Source organism: Molossus molossus, unplaced genomic scaffold (assembly GCF_014108415.1).
Source record: "Molossus molossus isolate mMolMol1 unplaced genomic scaffold, mMolMol1.p scaffold_m16_p_9, whole genome shotgun sequence".
Lineage (NCBI taxonomy): Eukaryota > Metazoa > Chordata > Mammalia > Chiroptera > Molossidae > Molossus > Molossus molossus.
Window position 1 is genome coordinate 20,752,856 of NW_023425403.1, and position 25,933 is coordinate 20,778,788.

The 25,933-nt window shown below is 40.8% G+C and overlaps 1 protein-coding gene across 2 annotated transcripts; it reads left to right on the forward strand.

Moving 5' to 3' along the window:
• Positions 1-273: 273 nt before the first annotated feature.
• On the forward strand, positions 274-24,483 carry UBXN8 (UBX domain protein 8). 2 transcript variants are annotated; one of them, XM_036249972.1, is made up of 8 exons: positions 274-388; positions 4,314-4,436; positions 7,674-7,744; positions 10,927-11,049; positions 13,372-13,524; positions 17,583-17,624; positions 22,833-22,907; positions 23,910-24,483. In XM_036249972.1, exons 1-8 carry the CDS (start codon positions 301-303, stop codon positions 24,075-24,077), a joined length of 843 nt encoding a protein of 280 aa, XP_036105865.1. In that variant the 5' UTR covers positions 274-300; the 3' UTR covers positions 24,078-24,483. The 2 variants fall into 2 exon arrangements, with proteins under 2 accessions (XP_036105865.1, XP_036105866.1); XM_036249973.1 differs by lacking the exon at positions 22,833-22,907 and having other exon boundaries at positions 23,910-24,482.
• Positions 24,484-25,933: the final 1,450 nt, after the last annotated feature.

A 25,933-nucleotide genomic window follows, 5' to 3' on the forward strand; every position in this document is an offset into this window, starting at 1 on the left:
GGGCCGAAGGGCAGGCGCCGCGGGCCTCGTGCCCGGGAGCCCCGCGCGGGCGCTCAGCGCTGCTTCCACGGGACGTGGCTGGGCGGGCGGCTCGGGGACCGTCTCCCCCGCACACCTCGCGACGTGGGGAGGGGCTCGTATTTCTTCTGATATAAGGCTACGGATAATGAGTTCAAAAAAGGGGCTTAGTCTGAGCACCGACGCGACTCTAGGCTGCAGCTCTCGCTCCAAACGCCCCCTCGGAGAACCGCTCCACTCCCCTTCCCCGGGCGGAACCGGAAGGGGAGGGCCTTCGCCGCCATGGCAGCCCGTGGGGTCGTGGGCATTTTTCTCCTCTCTGCGCTCCCCCTCTTGTGCCTGGAGTTCCGGCGTGGGTTTCCGGACCTAGGTAAGTGTGGGCTTTCTCCTCTTGGCGCTCACCCCCGGTAACTTTCCCACGAGTGGGACGTAGGCGCACGGCGTGGACTACGACTCCCAGGCTGCATCGCGCCCGCCTCCCTCCTCTGGCGCCGGCCCCTCCGGGGGCGAGCGGCGGGCCCCTCGGGAGGCCGGCTGCGCGCGGCGGGCGGCGGCCCTGCGCATCTGCGCGAGTTGTGGTGTAAGGAGTCGGACACAGCAAGTCCAGGAACGAACATAGACACGACTTTCAAGCTGCCTTGAATGCTCAAAAGGAAATAAAGGGGTAATGGGATGTAGGCCTTCCGAGGAATCTGAAGAGATTTGAAGAAGGAGCCACCCCTTTTGAAAAGTCGGGGCAAAAACGTTCCAGACGGAAAGAATTGTGACGTGGTGGAGGAAAGGATGAAGACCACTGCGGCTGGGTCGGGGAGATGAGGGGGACAGTGGGGGAAGATGCATGCATTGAGCACCTAGACAAGCCTGACACTAGATGCTGTAATCGTCGTCTAATCGGGGTACTGTTATAACCCCATGTACAGTGAGCACACCTAGATGTAGGCAGTAAAGGGGGTTAAGGTCTTTAAAAAGGCCCCTGGATTCAGCGTGGAGAATGTTTTAGGAAGGAAGCTATAGTGGAGGCAGTGGGACAGGTTAGGATTTTGAAGTGCACAAGTAGTGATGATGGCCCAGGCAAGGATGAGAACAGGTGAAATGGGCACAGATTTGGGATATTTACAAAGTACAACCAACAGGACTTGTTGATGGATTGTTTGGGGAGACGGAAAGGAGGGATTGATGGATGACTCCTACGTGTGGGTAGAACAATGCCAAGTAGTTGGTAGTGCCAACGATAAAGGGCGCATTGAAAGGGAAATGGTGGTTCAGTTTTGGACATATAAGGGATCAGATTACATATCTCCCTCGTTAAACTTAGCCCTGCAGCTAGAGACCATGATGAAACTCAGCTTTAATATTTTCTGTCTTTCCACCCTCCCTCAGCCACCTCTAAGAAGTCAGGTACCCAGAAATGTTGCTTGGCATAAATTAAAAATGCTTTTTTAAAAATGTAGACCCTCCAGAAGCCTGATTCACCTCAAGATGTATTGGAATCTAACAAGACCTTGATCCAAATGACATACAGAAATGTTAAAGTCACACCTATTACAGAATTCACTTTGCTCCTTTGTGTTTATAACATCCACCTCTACCCTGCCCATTTAGAATCTTATACTTTGCACTAATACTAGTCGATGAGAAGGTGGTTACTGAGGTTGCAGAAGGAGATCTGTTCACATGATCAGCTCTGACCACAGTGAAATACACTTCTGGAGGGCAGAGACCATTCTAATTTGTTTTTGTATTCCCAGCACTTACTACAATGTCTGAAGGAATAAAAGTAGGGCATAAATTCTAGAAAATGCACCTGCGTTCCTGACAGCATCTCCATCTGGTTCCTTAAATTTTCACTTAACTCCTTTTTCCTAGAATCTTCTCTCAAGTTGTAAAATGATGGCCATTTACATTGGTTTCTTGATAATTGGTTCTGCAGTTATCCACTGACAATATTTAAGTCTGTTTTACCAATCATACATCCCAGTGCAACAACTGCAGGGCTAGTTATTAGTTATGTGTGGAAGTACTTAAAGGTACTAATACTCTTAGCTGGAGCCGCTAATTGAATTTCCAGGGGGAAAAGTGTAATTACCAGACCTGTTCATTCGCCTGGGATGTATTTCAGGATATACTGTACATTGAAAAATGATCCCTCTCTTTTTCTTTTCTTCAAAAATTTTTTTCTTTGTTGATTTTTAGAGAGAACAGAAGGGAGAGAGAGAGAGAAAAAAATATCAATGAGAGAGAACATTGATTGGCTGCCTCCTGCATGCCCCCCAACTATGGATTGGGCCCACAACCTGGGCATGTGCCCTAACTGGGACTCGAACTGGCAACCTCTTGGTGCATGGGTTGACGCTCAACCACTGAGCCACACTGGCCGGGCTGATTCCTCTCTTTTTCTTTTTTTTTTTTTTTTTTATCCTCACCCGAGGACATTTTTCCATTTTTTGTTCAGGTAGAGTGGGAGGGAGAGAGAGGAACAGAGAGAGAGAGAAACATCGATGTGAAAGGGACACATCGAGTGGCTGCCACCCGCACAACCGACCAGGGCTGGGGACAAACTGCAACCGAGGTACGTGCCCTTAGCGGGAACCGAACCCGGGTCTCTCCGGACCGCAGGCAGACGCTCTAACCGCTGAGCCAAACCGGCCAGGGCTGATTCTTCTCTTTTTCTACTGTGTAAAAGCCTTCATTGACAGTACATGTTCACTTGTAAGCTAAATATTGTAATGCTGGTTCCTCACATTTGTTATCCTTTGAATACCCTGTACATGCTCTTGAGAGTATGTACACACACAAAAAATCAACTTAATTAAAAAATATTTTACCTGAAATGTGTACATACAAATTAGTTCTTTTATAGTCCCATATAACATTTGCAAATTGCCTGCTTGTTAGAACAAAAAGCAATATTATAGAACATAAATCCTATAACTTAGTGGTTTCTTTAAATACCAGTACTCTAGTGTTGAATTAAGTTTGTAATGGCCAGTTACCCCAGATTTACTTGTATTGAACAACAGCTGAATCAATAGTTATTGCTGGCAAAAGTTGGAGGGGCTGTTATGCAAAAAAAATATAAATGTAACTATAAATATATGTCTGCATATATAATTCCTTTGTTATTGTTTAGTTAATTCACTAACTACTGGCCCCATCATATTGGTAAGATGGTTCCTCTACCTCTGCTGAGACTTACAAAACAAAACAAAAATTCCTGGGGGATAGAAACCATTTTAAACCCAACTTTTTTTTTTTTTCCCCCTTTATTGATTTTAGATAGAGAGGAAGGGAGAGGGAGAAAGAGATAGAAACATCAATGAGAGAGAACATCAATTGGCCACCTCCTGCATGCCTCCCACTGGGGATTTGGCCCACAACCTGGCCATGTGCCCTGACCCGGGAATTGAACTGGCGACCTCTTGGTGCATGGGTTGACAATCAACCACTGAGCTACATATACAACCAAATACTGAAAAAAAATTTTTTTGAATCCTCTCCCAAGGATATTTTTCCATTTACCTTCAGATAGAGTGTGGAGAGAGACAGACAGACAGACAGACAGACAGACACGTCAGCATGAGAGAGACACATCGATTGATTGCCTTCCTCAGGACCCAGGCCAGGGCTGGGACCAAACCACAACTGAGGTATGAGACCTTTACTGGAATTGAAACGGTGATTCTTTGGTCTGTGGGCCAACACTCCAACTGCTGAGCCAAACTGGCCAGGGCCTAAATTTTTTTCTAGGCAAACATGTATATATTAATTTTATTTACAAATGACCGAATTGAGAAATAAAGTACACACACACAAAAGAGAAATAAAGTACAGTTTCATAATTTAACTGTGAGAAGTAAGAAATTGGTGTTTCAGTGAGAATGATGTTATGTGTATGTGTGTGTGTGTAAATGACATTATAAATTTAACTAGAGTTTGAAAAGATGATACTGTCACTATCATTTAATTCTTAAATATGTGGATAATTTTATATCCTCTGGGCAGTAGGGAAATCAGAATTTATGCATTATTGATAGTCATAATATTTATAGACAGTCACTTGAATTATACCTATATTCCCGAGACAAAAGATGTCCTAGAATTGTTTTCTGAAAACTTGTTCTGGTATTGTCAACCATGATGAATTCTGGTGCCTAAAGGAGACTATATGAATCATAAGACATACATAAGACTATACTTTTCTAGTACAAATAATCTTCTAATGTGTTATTATTTATTATTAGTATCAGGAGAAGTGTTTTTAATTTTAATTTTTTTTTTTTTTTTACCTTTATAAGGAATTAAAGATATAATTTTGCTGTGTGGCCGGATTTTCTTACTACTTGCTCTTCTTACTTTAATTATTTCTGTGACTACCTCATGGCTTAACTCATTTAAATCTTCCCAAGTTTATCTGAAAGGTAAGTTTATCTGATTCCTTTACATATTCTAGAACTTTGCACAATAAGAACCATTTTACCATTAATTTGTGCAGTGTAATTTCAAGGTAATCATTACAACTTTAGGTTTTTTTTTTTTTGGTAAGTGCCATTAGCAGGAACTGAGCCTGGGACTCTCTGGTCCGCAGGCCAATGCTCCAACTACTGAGCCAAACCAGCCAGGGCTAGATATGATTTTTAATGGACCATAAATCCTAACATTTTTATGAGAAGTCATACATTTCCCTTATATATGTATTTGAAACTGTAACTTCTAAATTGGTACATTGCAAATTCTCATTTTAAATTGTGTTTGTGCAGCTTAACTGCTCTTTGATAGGTACAACTTATATAAACTATTCTACAAATGTTAAATATATTTACCATTAATCTCTAAAGGCTTTTTTTTTTTTTTTTTTTTTTTTATCCTCACCCAAGGGTACTTTTCCATTTTTTGTACAGATAGAGTGGGAGGGAGAGAGAGGAAGGGAGAGAGAGAGAAACATCGACGTGAAGGGACACATCGAGTGGCTGCCACCCGCACGACCAACCAGGGCCGGGGACAAACTGCAACCGAAGTACGTGCCCTTAGCGGGAACCGAACCCGGGTCTCTCCAGACCGCAGGCCGACGCTCTAACCGCTGAGCCAAACCGGCCAGGGCTCTAAAGGCTTTTCATCCTAAATTTTCTTCCATTCCATCCTGGCATTTATGCACTTATGTCTTGTGTATAGTTAGGTGCTATTAATTTTAGGAAACCATGCTCGTTTTTAGTTTAGTTTTATTTTTTTGACAAGTGAAAATTTGAGTATTAGAAGCCTTTTATCAGCTAATAATTTTTGCAAACCTGAATATAATTCCATACTTGTGTTCAGCATTTCTACCATGGTGCCAATACTTCTACAAGCTTCTTCTGCCACCTCTCTGAATGCTGGCTCAGGGTGAACAATTTGCACAAAATCAGCCAAGTCGGCCAATCTGCACAAAGCATTGGATAGCTTGTCAAAGATGAGCATGGTTGTAGCACTATCAGCGTGGAACATACACATGCCACCAGCAAGTCATTCTTCCTCAAGGCATTTCCTTGTGTGATACATAATCCTTCTGGGGCAGTATTTTTTTTCCCCGCTCACCAGAGGACATTTTTGCATTTATCTTCAGACAGAGCTGGAGGGATAGAGGGAGGAAAAGAGAGAGAGAAACATCAATGTGAGAGACACATTGAGTGGTTGCCACCCACTTGATCCCATCCAGGGCCAGAGACAAACTGCAACCAAGGTACATGCCCTTAGCGGGAACCAAACCTGGGACTCTCTGGTCCACTGGCCAGCGCTCTAACCGCTGAGCCAAACCAGCCAGGGCCTTCTGGGACAGTATTAGAAGCATTTTATTACAGTATTGTAGTTCGCCTCAACAGATCAATCCTAAAATTTATACCTACATTCTTATAGCCTATTAGAAGAAGTTTGCCAATAGTGAATTTGGGGCATTATGTTTTGTTTTGCTGTTTATGTAAATGTAAATAAATATAAAGGGAAAATGATCAGTGTTTAATTTATAGCCTTTCAGATTAGCTGTGAATAAAACCATAATCCTAAAAGTTTATACTATTCAACCCAAACGTAAGAGATAATGTGGATGTTTTAGCGTCTCCCAGTCATAGATTTTGAAAATGTTTTTTTCGCCCTGGCCAGTTTGGCTCAGCGGTTAGAGCGTTGGCCTGTGGTCCGGAGAGACCCGGGTTCGGTTCCCGCTAAGGGCACGTACTTCGGTTGCAGTTTGTCCCCGGCCCTGGTTGGTCGTGTGGGTGGCAGCCACTCGATGTGTCCCTTCACGTCGATGTTTCTCTCTCTCTCTCCTTCCTCTCTCTCCCTCCCACTCTATCTGTACAAAAAATGGAAAAATATCCTCGGGTGAGGATAAAAAAAAAAAAAAAAAAAAGAAAATGTTTTTTTCTTCTTTTGGTAAATGATTAGATCTCTCTTTTTTTTTGCATTTTATTTTGTATTAATTAATTTATTTTTGTTACAGATGTTTCACCTTTTTCTCCCATAGACACCCTCCTCCCGATTCCACCCCACCCCCACCACTAGCATTGTTGTCTATGTCCATTGGTTATGGATACATGTACATAAATGTTCTTTGGTTTATCTCTTCCCTCCCCTCGCCCCCTGAGGTTTGTCAATCTGAACCCTGCTTCTTTCTATGTCTCTGGGTTTGTTTTGTTCATCAGCTTATTTTGTTCCTTATATTCCACAAATAAGTGAGATCATGTGGTATTTGTCTTTCTCTGATTGGCTTTGATTTGATCTCTTATATTTCAAGTTATTTGATTGGGAAATTAAAAATAACTCATTTGGCCCTGGCCGGTTTTGCTCAGTGGTTCGAGTATTGGCTTGCGGTCCAGAGAGACCCGGGTTCAGTTTCCGCAAAGGGCATGTACCTCAGTTGCAGTTTGTCCCCGGCCCTGGTTGGGTCATGTGGGTGGCAACCACTCGATGTGTCTCTTTCACGTCGATGTTTCTCTCTCTCTCTCTCTCTCTTTCCCTCCCACTCTATCTGAACAAAAAATGAAAAAATGTCCTCGGTGAGGATAAAAAAAAAAATAACTCATTTGTAGCTTCTCTAAGAAACTCTATATTAAACACATTTTTATATCAGAAGGATATTTACTGCATATATTAAACTATCAGGTCAAGTATTCTATGTTTTACAAATAAGGGAAACATGCACCTGACAGTGTCTTAGCTTAAGTTGTGCCTTTATGGTGCTGGGAGTGCAAGTCATTTTGGTACATTTTTGGTTGATAATTTTGAGACATAACCATCACTGAAGGCTGAAACTGTATATAGGGCCTAGTTATTGTCAGATTTTCTTCAAATGAGTAACAAAAAAGAAATCAGCCTGCCCACACACTTTCTATCTTTCCTACTGTGTCATAAGCCTATTATAAGCATTCTTAAAGCCTCTTCATCAAAACTATAATATATAATACTAAAACATGTTTCACAACAGACCTTTTCTTACTGATTTTACTTGCAGATTTCTTAATTTCAACTGTCTGCATGTATCTCATTTTCATTATTTCAAAAATATGTTTTTTGAAAGCTTGTTTCTCATAAAATGTTAAGAGCTACAGACTGTTTTCAGAGAAAAATAGCATTCAATTTATTGATACTTGGGAGTTAAAAAAAAACATTTTTATGTTTTGGTGTCTTAGAAGAAGAAGAGAAGAATGAGCAAAGGCAAAAACTTGTGAGAAAAAAACAACAAGAGGCACAGAGTGAAAAGGTAAAGCATACTTTTTAACGAATATCTCTAAAAAATACAAAAATATCTGGGGCACTTAAAATTTAGGTCTGTTGCTCTCTGTGTTTGTGCATAGATTTTTTTTATTATTGAGGTCAAATTCACATGATATAAAATTAGTAATAACCTTATATTCATTTTTTTTTTTTTTATCCTCACCCGAGGACATTTTTTGTTCATATAGGGTGGGAGGGGGAGAGAGGGAGAGAGAGAGAGAGAGAGAAAGAGAGAGAGAGAGAGAGAGATATCAACGTGAAAGGGACACATCGAGTGGTTGCCACCCGCACGACCAACCAGGGCCGGGGACAAACTGCAACCGAGGTACGAGCCCTTAGCGGGAACCAAACCCGGGTCTCTCTGAACAACAGGCCAATGCTCTGACTGCAGGCCAATGCTCTAACCGCTGAGCAAAACTGGCCAGGGCTTCATTTCTGATATTTTTTTTCTTCGTTAAGTTAAAGGTTTATCAATTTTAGTGATCTTCTCAAATAACCAGTTTTTGGTTTCATTGTTTCTATTGTTTTTCTGTTAATTCTGTATGTTTTTATCTCTTCTATAATCTTTATTATTTGCTTTCTTATGCTAATTTGTTCTTTTTCTACTTTTTTTTTTTTTTTTTTCTATCCTCATCCGAGGACATTTTTCCATTTTTTGTACAGACAGAGTGGGAGGGAGAGAGAGAGGGAAACATCGATGTGAAAGGGACACATTGAGTGGCTGCCACCCGCACGACCAACCAGGGCTGGGGACAAACTGCAACCGAGGTACATGCCCTTAGCGGGAACCGAACCCCGGTCTCTCCGGACCGCAGGCGGACGCTCTAACCGCTGAGCCAAACCGGCCAGGGCTTTTTCTACTTTTTTAAAGTATAAAGCTAATTTACTGGTTTGAGATCTTCTTTAATTATATGTTTACAGCTATAACTTTCCCTCTTAGCACTGCTTTTGCTGTGTTCTATTTAAGATTGATTTTGATAGCTAGGAATTGCTTTTACCATGGATGATTATATCTAACAGTTATTTTCTTTTTTTTTTTAATTGATTGTAGAGAGGAAGGGGGGGAGAGAGAGAGAAAACCCCATCAATTTATTGTTTCACTTATTTATGCATTCACTGGTTGATTCTTGTATGTTCTGTGACCAGGGATCAAACCTGCAACCTTGGTATATTGGGACAATGCTGTAAACCAACTGAGCTACCCAGCCAGGGCTAACGGTTATTTTCTAGACCTTGAACTGTCAGGTAGCATTTGAGCAATTGCCAGATTGATGATTGACCTTTGTGAAAGAGAAGATTGCTATGGGCTTTCACCTAAATATTAAAAACCTAACCCGTTACAAAGTCCTAAGTACAAGGGCATTAATAGTTTGACACCACCCTGGCTGGTGTGGCTTCATTTTTCATGTTGGAGGCTTTCCTTAATCATCTGGAAATCTTTGGCTCTATCCCTTCAGATTTAAGAATGGTGCCCTAAGAAGCAATTGATGGTGTAGGCATTTGTAGAAATCTCATCAAGCTTTGTGTTCTTTACTGTTCATAGTTATATGTACTTCAGTGAAAAAAGGAGAATACAGCTAATTATAATTTTTCTGTATGTGGTCAGAGCTTGACTGTGTTGTCTGCTGGTACAGGGAGTACTCCAGATTAATGGTAGGGTGATTGGGGAGCAATTTAGCTTTGTCAGTAGCTCTGTGTTCCTCTTGTAGTTCACCTTAACTAAAACTTTTAGCTTGCACTCCTGCCCTCTACGAGGCCTGGGATCTGTGACTCTGCAGCCTCTCTGGTTCATATTCCTAGAGTTTAAACCTTCCAAGCCTGCCTTTATGTGGTAGGATAGTGGGTCTGGGGATCTAATAGCTCTTTTATCTTTTCTTTCCTCAAGAACCTCAGATGCAAAGAATTGAAATAGTCACAATCCTTAGTTCACTACAAAGTCATCACTGGTTGATGCATGGCTTCCCCCGACACCCTGTTTTCAGCTCTGTTCCTTACCCCCTGTCCCTGCCTTAGTGTCTGCTGTTTCTTCTTCCTGAGCTCTTCCAGGTCTGTGGAGTGCACTGGCTTGCTTCTTATTGTTAATCACCTTTACAGGCACTTAGGTTGCATCTTTCTCACTGTTATATCAGTTACCACTCCTCCATCTGCCCTCACATATAATGGTTTGGGGTTGTAATATTTCTTTGTTTCAACAGTAATGGAATTTGAGTTTCTGTTGTTTCTATAGTTGTTTTGGGAGTGATTTTCAAGAGGAGAGGGAGGCAAAAATAATGTCACTGTCATCTTAAAACCAGATTCTACATTTCTTTTGAGTCCAAAAATAGTTTCTATGTTAATATGATTGAGCTATTAATTAACGTTCTTGCCTTGAACAAACTGCCCTGATTTTAAGCTCCTAGAAGGCATCTTTGCATCCCCAGCCCTCAGTAAGATTTTGTTGTACTGAAAACACATAAAAGGATATAGAGGTGACTGCCATAAAAGCATAAATATAGCCCTGGCCGGTTTGGCTCAGCGGTTAGAGCGTCGGCCTGCGGTCTGGAGAGACCCGGGTTCAGTTCCCGCTAAGGGCATGTACTTCGGTTGCAGTTTGTCCCCGGCCCTGGTTGGTCGTGCGGGTGGCAGCCACTCGATGTGTCCCTTTCACATCGATGTTTCTCTCTCTCTCTCCCTTCCTCTCTCTCCCTCCCATTCTATCTGTACAGAAAAAAAAAAAGCATAAATATAGAACATTTGTTTTTATTTGCATTATGTACAAATGCAAATTTTTAGAGTGATGCAAAAGTGAAGGATGGTGCTTTTTTGGCAAAATTGAGTTAGTGTGAAAACAATTTTTTTTTCTTTTCAAATCCTCATCTGAGGATATTTTTCCATTTATCTTCAGATAGAGGAAGGAGGAAGAGAGAGAGAAACATCCATGTGAGAGAGACACATTGACTGGCCACTACTAGGGCTGGGGATAAGCCACAACCGAGGTACGTGCTCTTGACCAGAATTGAACCTGAGACTCGTTGGTCCACAGGCTGTCGCTCTTAAGTGCTGAGCCAAACCAGCCAGGGCTGAAAACACAATTTCTGACCTGATTCTTACAACTTTATTGACAATGTAAAAATCTTAAGAATATTAATGTATAGTAAGTAACAACACCTAATTTATTTCTTTGAACAGGCCAGCAGATACATAGAGAATGTTCTAAAACCTCACCAGGAAATGAAATTGAAAAAACTAGAAGAGCGCTTTTATCGAATGACGGGTGAAACCTGGAAGTTAAGCAATGGTCATAAACTTGGGGTTAGAAAAGATTCCATTTTTTATTTTGAATTGTGCTATGACTTATCTTTCATTTTACATATATTGATTTTTTAAAAATTTCAAGTGATGTAAAACTTTTAATACAGCCTTTTATAAGAGTCTTTATTAATGACTGTACATCAGTTTTTATTGAATGCATATTTATGTGTTGAACAGTTAAGTGCCTAAAAGTATATAACTTAGAGCCTTGAGAAGCTCTAACATAAGGTAATCTTGAAGAAAACTGTTGACTATATCACTGTGTTTTATATGAGGGAATTCAGATTTTTCCTCAAGAATGATATCTAAGGTATTATAAGCTCACATTATATTCATTTTGTTTGGCTCTGTTTTTGTAAAGTCAAATTAACCTTTGACTCTTTTTTTTTCCTTTGGCCTTGAGTATTAATTTTGCCATTTGCCACTGGAAGTTTGCAGTTTGGTAAGATTATTTCTGTCCCAAAAATTTATTTGCTTTCTGTTTATACTGCACCTTTCACCATCTTGTAAATAAAATGATTTAATAAAGGTGAATAGGATTCTTAGAGTGAAGCAGAATCAGTTTTTATTCATTTCATAATGGTAAATGTCATAAAACAATCAAGGATGGGTAATACAATTAATGTGAAAGACAGGTGACATAAAATGCTACTGTTTCATGTAGTGATTTCAATTCTGAGTTGAATTTGCCTTTTGTTCAGTTTTGTGGTGTTAGACATGGGTAGCCTGATTTTAGCCTGCCAAGTCTCTTTCTGAAACGGTCACAGTGTGAATTAGTCATTCTGCCTCTTGCTTTTAGGCTGTATCTTCTCCTATTAGGATATATTTTAACCTAGGTAGTGGGGTCAGCAAAAACACGGGGCAGACCTTCGGTGTTGTTATGATATAGGCTCTCAGGATTATCAAAGAACATAAGTGGAATATAGAACTGAAAGAAAGTATCTTATCAGCTGGTCCTGCCATGTAATTTGCAGTGAAGCAGCCTAAGTTTGGTCAGTTTATTGTTCAGCATTAAGATCTCTTTACTTCCATTCCCCATGTTCCTTCCACCAACTTCTCTTAGAATAAAGGAAAACTGCCCATCAAAATGGTGGCCATTTTAGTCTGATAAAGAGAACTTTTAGAAGGTCTGTAGATATGGAAGAAAGACATTAGTGAACTAATAAGTATACATTTGAGATTTTTAAAAAATAGACCTGGGTTCGGATTAAGAGCAGAGTTTAACCATGTTTATGTTTGTTTTTTTAACCCTCACCCGAGGATATTCTTCCATTGATTTTCAAATAGAATGGGGCGGGGGGAGTGGAAGAGAGAGAGAGAGAAACATCGATGCAAGAGAGACATCGATTGGTTTCCTGCTGGACAACCCCAACCAGCGCCAGGGATCGAACCACAACAAGGCATGTGCCCTTGACCAGAATCGAACCTGTGACCCTTTGGTCCACAGGCCGACACTCTAATTGCTGAGCCAAACTGGCCAGGGCAGTAGTTGTTTTTGTTTTTTTGTTTTTAAATAGGATTTTATTGATTTTAGAGAGAGAGGAAGGGAGCAGGAGAGAGAAACATGAATGTGAAAGAGAAACACTGATTGCCTCCTGCACGCCCCCTACTGGTGATTAAGCCCTAAACCCGGGTATGTGTCCTGACTGCGAATTGAACCAGCTACCTTTTGGTGCATGAGATGATGCTCAGCCAACCTAGCCACACCGGCCAGAGCTACATTTGAGAATTTGACACCTAAGTGAATTGTCTTGCTAAGGAAAAAGTTTTAAAAGGTAATATTAATAAAAATAATCTTAGTGATTTCTGGAATAAAATCCTTTGCCTCCTAAAGTGATTACTTTAAATGGAAGCTCAAAGGTTGAATTTGAGAACTAAATATGTTTATATATAACAAAATACTAGGGCTACATTCAGCTATGGAAGTTTTGCATAGTCATATACAGAGACATATTTTTACGTATATGTGCTATTTTCACAGCCTTTCAAGGCATAATTCCTTGCACTGCCTTGTTTCCTTTACTGAAAGGAGGAAAGGATATCTCCAGGTTTTCTTTCTTCCATCCTGAAAACCTTGGCGGTCAGTTAAATGGAAAGGTCTGTCTCAGCCTTGTATCTCAGACAGAACACCAGAGCCGGCTAAGGGTAGTGTCTACAAGCTTTATGTTTTCCGTCTAAGGAGATAATGCTTTAATTTTTGGGGTCTTATAATGACTTAATTATATTTTTTACTGAAATGCCATCAGGGTAAAAGAAAAAAACCATTGCAAATAAAATTGATAGAAAGCATCTCTTTAGAAACTGTGTGTTGTTTTTGACCAGGGTGACGAAGACTTGGTGCTTGAAAATGAGAGTCAGGCATCTTTTGAAACATCAAACAGAAGAGCAGCAAACAGACGGAACTTGCCTAAGCCTTCAACCAAAGTTTCACCAACCAGAGTTTCACCACCTGCTGAACAGCCCACGCAAAAGGAGGTTAGTTACTTTTTTTTTTTTTTTTTTAATCCTCATCTGAGGACATTTTTCCATTCTTTGTTTAGATAGAATGGGAGGGAGAGAGAGAGAGAGAAACATTGATGTGAAAGGGACACATTGAGTGGCCGCCACCCGCACGACCAACCACGGCCAGGGACAAACTGCAACCGAGGTACATGCCCTTAGCAGGAACTAAACCCGGATCTCCCTGGACCGCAGACCGACGCTCTAACCGCTGAGCCAAACCGGCCAGGACAGGAAGTTAGTTACTTAATGCCAGTTCATTCCATCGTGTCACTGTGCAGCAGGAATCTTGTTCTGTGGGTGAGGTGGTATACTGAGTGAAGAGGGACTGGCTTTTAATCCAAATGATGTCTTCCCACTACCTCATAAAGTGATCGCCTTCATTAAGAGTCACTTTTCCTGCTTACTATTAATATTCTGAACCACACTTAGAAGGAAGCTATGAAGATACATGATAATTGGTTTAGAAAATACTCAGTTCTTTTGAGGAAGTAATTTGATTTTGTAGAAATAAAAAATATAATGTTTACTAAGGAAGCATCCCTATGGGTAGCTAAGACATGATTAAGCCATATTTAGTGAGTGGCAAATATGAACATGAGTGTTGTATCATTTTTCTCAGCAGCCCTTCTAGGGAATGGGGCAGTGACCCTTCACTGTGGAACAGTGCCCAGGTTTATTATTCCTTCTTTCCTTTCAAATTTTTAATCTTTAAGTTTGGAGCTTAAGTTAGCAAAGATTAGAAATAAGAAGTCTGTCTTTACTGACTCTTAGGGAAAGCTGGTAGGTAGGTTATCCATCCAATCCTTGAAAGTAGTTTCTAATGTTTTGCTTCTGAGGTTTCCTGGTCGCTTAATGGAGAATCAGGTCATTGTACTATTTCTAACATTTCAAAAGATCTAATAAACTAGATGGACTAATTAAACACTCAAGATTCTTTGCCTTTTAAAAAAAAATATTTTATTTTATTATTTATTTATTTATTTTTATTTTCACCCGAGGGCATTTTTGCATGTATCTTCAGATAGAGCGGGAGGGAGAGAAGGAGGAAGAGAGAGAAAGAAGCATTGATGTGAGAGAGACACATTGAGTGGTTGCCACCTACATGACCCCAACCGGGGCTGGGGACAAACTGCAACCAAGGTACATGTCCTTAGTGGGAACCGAACCCAGGACTCTCTGGTCCGTGGGCTGACGCTCTAACCGCTGAGCCAAACCGGCCAGGGCTCTTTGCTTTTTGTTAATAGCACGGATTATTTCATGCTGATGGTAAATTTTGATGGACTGTCACATGCTTTTGCTATGAAAGGAAAACAGATGGTTTATTAAATGCAATTAGTGTTTGTTAGATAAAATGCTATGAAACGTGGAGTCTCTGGTATTGAAAAATAAAAAGTGTCCCTAGAGGTGAAATTGTTGGTAACAAATGTTTTTTTTAATATGTTTTTTTATTTTTTTTGAATCAATAATTAAGTTTATTAAGGATTTTGTTAGAAAAAGATTAGTTTTATTTATAAATGTATTGATTTGAAAAATTATGTTAAATTTTTTATCAACTTTTTTTTATTTTTTATCCTCACCCAAGGACACTTTTTTTTGATATTTTGTTCAGATAGAGTGGGAGGGGGAGAGAGAGAGAGAGAAACATTGACGTGAAAGGGACACATTGAGCGGTTTTCACCCACATGACCCAACGAGGGCCAGGGACAAACTGCAACCGAGGTAGGTACATACCCTTAGCGGGAACCAAACCTGGGTCTCTGGACCACAGGCGATGCTCTAACCGTTAAGCCAAACCGGCCAGAGCTCAACTTTTTTTTTTAAACTAGTGATGAGTAGACCTCTTAGTACACTAGAGCTTTCTTCCTCTAAGATTTACAATTTTTTTAAGTCATCATTTAGGTATTTGGGAAAACTCTGGCTATATCCAAGTCAATTTAACTACTTGTTAAACTATTTTTTTTTAATTTTATGTATTTTTTATTTATTAATTTGTTTTTGTTACAAATGTTTCTCTTTTTTACCCCATTGACACTTTCCTCCCCATCCCCTCTGCCCCATCCCCAGCTTTGTTGTCTATGTTCATTTGTCATGCATACTTGCATGTAAGTTCTGTGGTTTATCTCTTTTTCCCCAAACCCTCCCTCCTCTGAGGCTTGTCAGTCTGTACCCCACCTCTATGTCTCTGGGTTAATTTTGTTCAGCAGTTTGTTTAGTTCATTATATTCTACAAATCAGTGAGATCATGTGATATTTGTCTTTCTCTGCTTAGCTTGTTTCGCTTAGCATAATACTCTCCAGATCCTTCCATGCCATCTCAAAGGATAAGAGATCTTTTTTCCTTATAGCTGCATAGTATTCCATTGTGTACATGTACCACAGCATTTTAATCCACTCATCTACTGATGGACAATGTAGGCAACAAAATCTCACCCATCATACGCAGCAGAATTTTCGCTGATACAACACCTAAGGCAACAGAAACAAAGGAAAAAATGAACACATGGGACTACATCAAACTCAAAAGCTTCTGCACAGCAAAAGAAACAACCATCAAAACGGAAAGAGATCCCACTATATGAGAGACCATAATCGCCAATGAAGCATCAGATAAAGGGTTAATTTCCAAAATATATAGAATGCTCATACAACTCAACAAAAGGAAGACAAAGAACCCAATTAAAAAATGGACAGAGGACCTAAATAGACACCTCTCCAAACAGGACATACAAATGGCTAAGAGACATATGAAGAAATGCTCAACATCACTAATCATCAGAGAGATGCAAATTAAAACAACAATGAGGTATCACCTCACACCTGTCAGAATGACCACCATCAACAAATCATCATACAACAAGTGTTGGCGAGGGTGTGGAGAAAAGGGGACTCTAGTACACTGCTGGTGGGAATGCAGACTGGTGGAGCCACTGTGGAAAACACTATGGTATTACCTCAAAAGGTTAAAAATTGAACAGCCATTTGACCCAATGATCCCACTTCTAGGAATATACCCTAAGAAGCCTGAAACACCAATCAGAAAGAATATATGTGCCCCTATGTTCATAGCAGCACTATTTATTGATTTTTTTTTTACAGAGAGGGGAGAACAGAGAGAGAAAAGCATCATGTGAAAGAGAAACATGATTGGCTGCTTCCTGCACACTCCCTCCTGGGGATCAAACCCACACCCCGGGCATGTGCCCTGACCAGGAATCAAACTGGGACTTCAGTCTATGGCACAATGCTCAATCCACTGAGCCACCAGCTGGGCATTAAGGAGAGAAAATGGTCTGAACATTTGGTGTTTAAAGAGATGACCAGAAATAGGGAAGCACTTAGTGAATCAGCAGCCAAGTGAAGGGTTATTAACCAGTCCTGTGGAAGTGCCAGTGAAGAAAATACACACTCATCTTTTTTTTTTTATCCTCACCCGAGGACATTTTTCCATTTTTTCTTCAGGTAGAGTGGGAGGGAGAGAGAGGAACAGAGAGAGAGAGAAACATCGATGTGAAAGGGACACATCAAGTGGCTGCCACCCGCACAACCAACCAGGGCCGGGGACAAACTGCAACCGAGGTACACGCCCTTAGCGGGAACCGAACCCGGGTCTCTCAGGACCGCAGGCCGACGCTCTAACCGCTGAGCCAAACCGGCCAGGGCCACACTCATCTTAAATGTATATACACACAAGCCTAGTAATTTTGGGGTCTTATTGAACTTAATATCCTGTTTCTTTAAATAGTAGATCTTACATAGTATCTTGGAACATCACAAAAACAAAATTCTTCAAATATTTACAGATTGGTAGCTAAAAATCCTATTTTTATGATTTTTTTGTTAGAATAAAGTTGCTTACCCAGAAATGTTAATTAAGTTATTCTCATTGTAAACTTATTAATGAATATGAAATGAAAAGATTTCATTAAGCCTAGATGTATCTAAACTCTATATTGGAAGGAACTCTTCTCATTGAGGTTATTTTTTCCTTCAAAATGTTTACATTCTTATTGCTAATACTTACTTTTCTTTAGGTTCCAGATTTACCTGAAGAACCTTCTGAAACAGCTGAAGAAGTAAGCATATTTTCTTTTCTATTTCCTTAAGCATCAAGTATGTCTTATCTAAATTTGGGTTTTAAAAGTAAAGATGGGATAAGTGTTCTGTGGTTGCACTGTGATTAGGTCTTATTTTGAATATGGTATAATATCAAATCCCTCAACTGTTTTGGAAGCCTGACATCTGCTGAGTGTGATTTTTAGAGCCTAGAGGCTTCCTACTGCTTCAGGCAGAGATGAAATACATGGGCGTTTCTATAGAATTGTGCACCAGAAACCTATATGTTTTTATTAATCAATGTCACCCAATAAATTCAATTAATAAAAAAAAAAAGAATACATGAGCTTTTCTAAAACTTCAAGTCACGAAATGAGTTACTTATTGAAACAGAATCAAAATTGGCAGATAACTTCAGCCCTGGCCAGTTTGGCTTAGCAGTTAGAGCATTGGCCTGTGAACTAATAAGTCACGGGTTCGATTCTGATCAAGAGCACGTACCTTAGTTGCAGTTTGGCCCCAGCCCTGGTCAGGGTCATGCGGGAGGCAACCAGTCGATGTGGCTCTATCACATTGATGTCCCCCCCCACTCTCTCCTTCCTTCCCACTCTATCTGATGATAAATGGAAAAATATCCTTGGGTGAGGATTAAAAAAAAATAGGCAGATGACTGCAAATTTCAGTTTTTCTCTTAAAAAAGAGAAAACAGCCCAGCTGGTGTAGCTTACTGGTTGAGCGTTGACCCATGAACCAAGAAGTCGCTGGTTTGGTTCCTGGTCAGGGCACATACCTGGGTTGTGGACCAAGTCCCCAGTGGGGGACATGCAGGAGGCAGCCAATTGATGTTCTCTCTCATCGATGTTTTTCTCTCTCCCTCTCCCTTCCTCTCTCTCTAAAATCAATAAAGAAGAATGCCCTGGCCGGTTTGGCTCAGGGGTTAGAGCGTCGGCCTGCGGTCCAGAGAGACCAGGGTTCAGTTCCTGCTAAGGGCACGTACCTCAGTTGCAGTTTGTCCCCTCCCTGGTTGGGGTCATGTGGGTGGCAACCACTTGATGTGTCTCTCTCACATCGATGTTTCTCTCTCTCTCTTCCCCCCTCTCTCCTGCTCTGTCTGAAGATAAATGCAAAAATGTCCTCGGGTGAGGATAAAAAAAAAAAAAGAAAACAGCCCAGCTGGTGTGGCCAATCGATGTTCTCTCTTTCATCAGTGTTTCTCTCTCTCTCTCTCTCTCTCTCTCTCCCCCCCTCCCCCTCCCTCTCCCTCTCCCTCTTAAATCAATAAAGAAAAATTTTTTTTTTTTAAAATGAAAGAAAAAGAATGCAGCTACTTTTTAGATGTTTAAATGGAAGGATGGTCTGCATTGAGCGACTTTCTGCCCAATTGCTTTGTTATAATCTAAGTTGCCTTCCTGCCCTTGCCCAGCTTAGTTTGAGACATCTATCCAGTGCACAGAAGCATACATCTTTAAAGCCATTAAGTCATTTAAATGGCAAAAGAGAGCCCTGATGTTTTTCCATTACTTGGGACTCAGTGACAGTTATATTCCTTAAAACCATTTTTGAGACAGTCAAGAAAGCCATTGGGATTGTCTCATTTTTGTCAACACATTTGCAACATTTCAGTTAGTACTTTAGATGTCAGAGGAAAATCCAAAAGTCCTATAGAAATAGAGATAATTAAAAAAAAAAAAAAAGAGAGATAATGAAGTGTGTAATGCAGGGAAAACACAATGTTTAAAAGAACACAAAAACACCTTTTAATTCCTCCCTGTTACACGTGATAAATTTATGCCTATGATATAGCTCTATCCTGACACTTCTACATTCTCACTTCTTGTCAAGCTCTGGGTTGGTATCCATGACAACAATTTATAATTCAAGAGTATTTAAATAGAGCTCAGGTTTGACAGGGAACACCCTTTAGGAATTTACTCTGGCTTTTAAACACATGACATTATAGACCTCAGGTTGTGAGTGAATCTTTTTAAATTGTACCTTTTTGTGATTATATATAAAAGGACAGTGTTTTTTGCCCTGGCTGGTGTGGCTCAGCTGGTTAGAGCATTGTCCTGTACACTAAAAGGTGACAGGATTCCTGGTCAGGGCACAGGCCCAGGTTCTGGGTTCGACCCCAAGTCAGGGCACATGCAGGAGGCAGCCGATCAATGCTCCTCTCTTCCATTGATGTTTCTCTCTCTACCTTCCTCTCAAAATCAATTAAAAAAACTATTTAAAAAAAGGAGAGTGTTTTTCTTCACTTCTCAGATATGTGACTTTAAAATCGTTGAGAAACCCCTGCCACGGAGGCAGTTGATGTTACTCTCCTCTCTGTATGAGTTATTTATAGTCATTCCATTTTGTTTTCTTCTCTACCCTATTCTAGTACTTGGTAGGTGATATTTTGTGTTACACTCATTAAAGTGTATGTCAGAATAATGGAATTTTAGAGCTGGAATGAACCTAAACAACTCATCCCATCTCCTTCCTTGAAGCTGAAGCCACAGGTAGGAAGAGTTCCAAGGCACCTGCTGGAGAAGCCAGGCCTCTGGCTGTGACCAGTACTCTCCTCGTACCCACTCTGTAAGCAGTTCTGTCCCTCTTTCTTCTCTCTGCTCTGATTTTTTGGTTAATAAAGGCAATAAAATCATGGTAAATAATTGTTACCTGAGAATCATGGTAAATAATTGTTACATGTAAAAATGTATGCACCACGCATGTTGTATTAATTGGCACAAGCAACTTTTTAAAAAAGATTTTTAGAGAGAGAGGAAGGGAGAGGGAGAGAGAGAAACATCAATGTGGTAGCAAAACATTTATTGACTGCCTCCTGCATATCTCCCACCAGGGATCAGGCCACAACCCAGTGGCCTGTGCCTTGACTGAGAAACAAACTGGCAACCCCTCAGTGCACGGGATGATGCCCAACCACTGAGCCACACTGGCCAGGGTGGTACAAGCAACTTTTATAATGAAGTTTTATTATGAATGACACTAATGTATAGTTGATACTGCTTGATACTTTTACAGTGTATTCTATTCCACACCAATCAAGAAAAGCTAAATTCTGGAATATTTTGATTCTATTAGAAACATCAGTGGGCAAGACACTTTCCATCTCTACAGTTGCTACTGCTCATAGACTTCCAAGAAGTCAATGCAAAAATTCTTAATTCCCTACTAACCAGTCATAAGCTGGTGCTTTTATTTCCCTGATGACTTTAAATGTCCCATGCCATCTTTCAGTATTCTCCTGTTCTCATTGACCTAGATCTTGTTGTCACACTCTTGATCTAATGACCATTTCTGGGCAGTTAGCCTGGTCCCTCCAGACTTCTCTGCCTGGCCTTTCCCACCATTGCAGCAGACTTTTTCAGAATAATGAAAATAGTAAGCATGGAGTGTCATTATCATCATAAAAGTTCAGAAGTGTTCTATTTTAGGGACTATGCCTTTTCAACACACCCTCCATCTGTCACCTTAAGAAAGTTTTTTCAAAGTGAAGAAGACATGCCTGGGGTAGGGAATGAGAGATACTGTAGTTACCCAAGATTGTAGGGTACCTAACAATGTCTTTGTAAGTTATGTAGTCATAGTGTTTCTGGCATTCTGGCATTCTGTTTTGTCAATTTAACACAGTTTTGCTCTGGTATTAAAATCATTATATATATTACATAGTCATGACATGTCATCATATGTAAAGCCTGCCCTTGTCATAACAAGTATGTTTTAATCCTTAAGCTATATAACTTTCTTAAGAGAATATACATAAAATGTAATTTCACTTTCAGGAATACTAGAAATTATAATTTTCAGGAAATTCTCTGTTTCCTTATTAAAATTAGGCTCATTAAATGTCTGGTGTCATCCACAGAATAGAGAGACATTTTTTATAACTCTGTATTGCTAAGGAAAGGGACTAACATTCATTTTAAAGGTTATCAGAACCAGGTGAAGTTTCCACTGTATGTATATATATTTCTGTACATATAACTGTGTCTCTGTAATAATGAGCCATATGAGAAAATTCCTTTGAGAGTGGACGTTTGCTTGGATTTAGGAGCCGACTAATAGATGAGGGAACTAATGACTAACGGATTTATGATAAGGGATGGAGGGATGTGAAATAAATGAATGCAATTCTTTTTAAAGTAGTACACCCTGATTTTTTTTAGTGCCTGTTATGTATTTAGCATTACAACTATCCAAAGAGTTCTAAATAGTATGGTAAGACTTAAAAATGAGAGGAGGAAATAACTCATGGTCTAGAATTAATAATAGAATATTTACCATATGTTGCTGTTCTACTTTTAAATTGAAAAGAAATTAACTGTAGAATTTAAGATAATTTGAAAATAATTTTGCAAATCATCATATAATGTTACCATATTAACTATTTTTATTATTGCATGCTATCTTATAATTTTAAAGAGTACTTGGGAACCAAATTAAAAAAATGTTTTTATTTACTTCTTAGAGAGAGAGGAAGGAAGAGAGAGATAAAACATCAATGTGAGAGAGAAATATCGATTGACTGCCTCACACATGCCCCCTACTGGGGATTGAACTCACACCCCAGACATGTGCCCTGACCAGGAATTGAACTAGGAGTTCTCAGTCCGTGGGACAGTGCTCAATCCATTGAGCCACACCAGCCGGGCACTTGGAAACCAAATTTTAATTATTGCTGCTGCTTTTTTATTTTTTTAAATCCTCTTTCATTTATCTTCAGATAGAGTGATAGGGAGAGAGAGAGAAAGAGAAACATCGATGTGAGAGAGACATTGACTGGTTGCCTCTCACATGACCCAACCAGGGCTGGGGACCGAACCGCAACCAAGGTACGTGCCCTTGACTGGAATCAAACCTGAGACTCACTGGTCCGTGGGCCAACGCTCTGACTGCTGAGCTAAACTGGCCAGGGCTGGTAGGTCACCTTTGAAGCCCAACTGCAATCTGGATGTGATCTGGGCAACAGGATTGTTTAGTCTCTGGTGTCCCCTCCGGAAGGCTTGTCACTGATCCCCTCAATCAATAGGAAGATGTTTTTCAGTTTCAGGATTACTTCTATGTTTAGGGTGACTTTTATCTGAACCTTTATGTTGGTCTACTCTCTCAGAGCTAAGTTCCTGCAAAACCTCACGTGAGCTTTTATAATCACAGATGTTATAATTTTGGAATTGCATAGAGCAGTGGATTGGAATTCTTATCTGAACATTGCTATTCCTCAGGTAGTTACTGTTGCTCTCCGGTGTCCACGTGGAAGTGTCCTGAGGAGAAGGTTTCTTAAGTCTTGTAGTTCACAGGTGAGGAAATTCATATTTTGAGAAATATTTGTATTGAATTTGACAGTAGTTCATTCCCATGCATTGGGAGAGGCATTATCAATCACACTGTTGTCTGGTACACTCATCACTTACATGTAGTCCATGTCGAGCATAAAGGGCATTTCTGTGCATTCTATGTTGCAGAACTTTGGGTAAATAGGCATGCTGAGTCCTCCCCCCCCCCTCCCCTTATTGATTTTAGAGAGAGAGGAAGGGAGAGGGAGAGAGAGATAGAAATACCAATTACAGAGAACATTGATTGACTGCCTCCTGCATGCCCCCCACTGGGGATTTGGCCCACAACCTGGGTATGTGCCTTGTTTGGGAATTGAACCAGTGACCTCTTGGTGCATGGGTCGACACTCAACTACTGAGCCATACCAGCCGGACATGCTGAGTCCTTTTGAACTGTGATTTCTGCAATTTTTTTCAGGTTTTCTTTTTCCTGTTATTTTATTTGTTGTTGTTTTTTATTATGATTACATTTTCACAGCTTAGTGGGTAAGATGCTTTCAAAGCAGCCAGTATTAACTTTGTTCCCATTATCCATTAGTTCCTGCATATTTTGGATGTGGCTTAGACTGTGATCTACATAATCTTTCCCCAAATGCTAACCTTTTGTTCTCAGTTGTTGTTTTTTTCCATTCTTTTTTTTGTCTTTTCTTTTTGTTTCTCAGTCTTTTCATCGAGTAATCTTTCCCTTCCCTGTGATTGGGGCCTTGCTGTTTGTTAAATGCCTCTGCTGGCTGTGGGAGCCAGTGGTCCCTAGGCCTTAAACAACATGTAGTAAAGGATATTCACATCTCAGAATCCATGGCATGCTCTTTTTCTTTACACTCCAGAAAGTCCCTTTGAAAGATGTAAAAGTTCTGTTTCATTATCCCTAGGGACATGTTTTACAATGAACATCGTAAAATATCATGGTGACCCTGAGGGAAACAAGTATGTAAAGTATTAACAACTATGTTTCTTATCTTTTAGGTTCTATTTGACTGGATGATGAACATTGGGTACGACACATCCCTGTACAGCCTTTCCACTTCCTTTCCTAGGCGGCCTCTGGAAGTGGAGGGAGGCTGGTCACTGCAGGACATAGGAATAACCGTGGACACTGTCCTCAATGTGGAAGAAAAAGAGTCAAGCAGCTAGAAACGAGAACTACCTGTTCTACATAAAATCAGTTATGTCATGACCTTACAGGACACGGAAGGATCCACATGAAAATTAAGCCGCACCTCGACTGAGCCCAAGGCAGTATACGCCTTGATGCTGAGACCCATGGGAGTACATGGACAGGGAGGGTTAGGAAAGGAGTGCTCTCTGCGTAACACTTTTTGGAGTGTGCCATTTTATAATGTACCAAGTGAGAACTAGGTAAAAATGTGCACAATAAGGCACTCTGTTTATTTTTTCTCCTAGCTGATACCATTTATCAGTATGTTGGAAAACAAAGCCATTTGCCTCTTCAATCCATCATAATCACACTATATTTCATAATCCAGTGAAACTCTTCACAGTCTTAGAAGTAGGAATCTTTATTCTGCTGTATTTATAGAAATTAAAAACTTTATTTTTTTTAAAAATTTTTTTCCTTTATTGATTTTAGAGAGAGAAAAAGGGACAGGGAGAGAGAGAGAGAAATATCGATGAGAGAGAACATCGATTGGCTGCCTCCTGCATGCCCCGCACTGGGGATCAGGTCCATAACCTGGGCATGTGCCCTGACCGGGAATCGAACTGGCAACCTCTTGGTGCATGGGTCGACACTCAACCACTGTGCCACATCAGCTGGGCAGAAATTAAAAACTTTAAAAGAATATTCAGTCCCTTACAGATTTAAAGTTCTTTTTGATAGGCATGTGTTAATCTTTACGTAATAAATGTTTGAGATTTATATAATTTTGCCTTGCGTTAAATTGTAACATGTACAAAGTTTCAGGTGGGCCATTTTAAAAAAATAAAATGTGGTGATTTCATCAAGATGGCGGTGTAGGTAAATGTGGTATCGCCTCCTCCCACAACCACATCAAAATTACAAGTAAACTACACAACCACCATCCTTCAGAACTGCCTGAAATCGAGCTGAATGGAATTCCTACAACTATGAAATTAAAGAAAAATACACATGGAGACTGGTAGGAGGGGGGTGGAGGCACAGAGGTGCAGATGGGTTGGTCCCACACCCATGTGTGGCAGATAAAAGTCAGGAGGGCTACCTTAGCTGAGTAGCAAGGGGTCCTCAACCCACACCAGGCCCCACAGCTCAGGGTTCCAGTACCAGGAAGAGAAGTTCCCATTAACTTCTGGCTGTAATAACCAGCAGGAACTGAGGCTGAGGGAGGCTGAGGCCTCTGGAGTCCCAGGCAGTTACTCCTAAAGGACCTGTATATGGACTTACTGGGACTCACACCCTTCGGGCTCCAGCATTGGGGAGGCAGCTTGAAAGGCACCAGAGACATATGGGGAAGAACTGAATTGTTTGGCATTGGAGCCAGAGCTGGAGAGGTAGCTTTCTCCTGGACAGACATGCCAGAGGAGGCTGCTGTTCCTTTGATGAGCCCTTTCCCCATGAGGCTGGCAGAGGGCGCCATATCTGGGACTCCTGGGACTTGGCTCACACTGTTTGCTCTACCCTGGTGATTCCCTGAGGCCCTGCCCCTCCCAACTTTTAGGCCCACCCAGGCTGTTTGCAGTAGCTTCACCATAGGCATGGCCTGGCTGCCTTGGCTCCTGCTTCAGATTTTCCTCAATTCTCTCAAGCAAACAGCATCTGGCCTCAGCCAGCCCTATCCCTCTAGCTAACTGGCCCCAGGCCTGGCTCTAGAAGCAGCCAGCCTTAGTTCACAGCTTGGCTTTGCTTGGTCACCTCCAAGTCCAGCACAAGAAGCAGACATCTGTAGATCAATTTGTAGCTTATGTCTGGTGATCCCAGATAGAACACAGCGCCAGCACACCCAGTGGACAGCTTCAGACCATGTCGAAGCACCATCACCCAACCACCTCCA

What these genes read in the sequence shown, in the direction of transcription:
- UBXN8 (XM_036249972.1), top strand. Translation starts at nt 301, where the DNA reads ATGGCAGCCCGTGGGGTCGTGGGCATTTTTCTCCTCTCTGCGCTCCCC. An exon ending in GCAATGGTCATAAACTTGGG is followed by an intron (nt 11,050 to 13,371) that starts GTTAGAAAAGAT and finishes GTTTTTGACCAG; the next exon opens with GGTGACGAAGACTTGGTGCT. An exon ending in TTAAGTCTTGTAGTTCACAG is followed by an intron (nt 22,908 to 23,909) that starts GTGAGGAAATTC and finishes CTTATCTTTTAG; the next exon opens with GTTCTATTTGACTGGATGAT.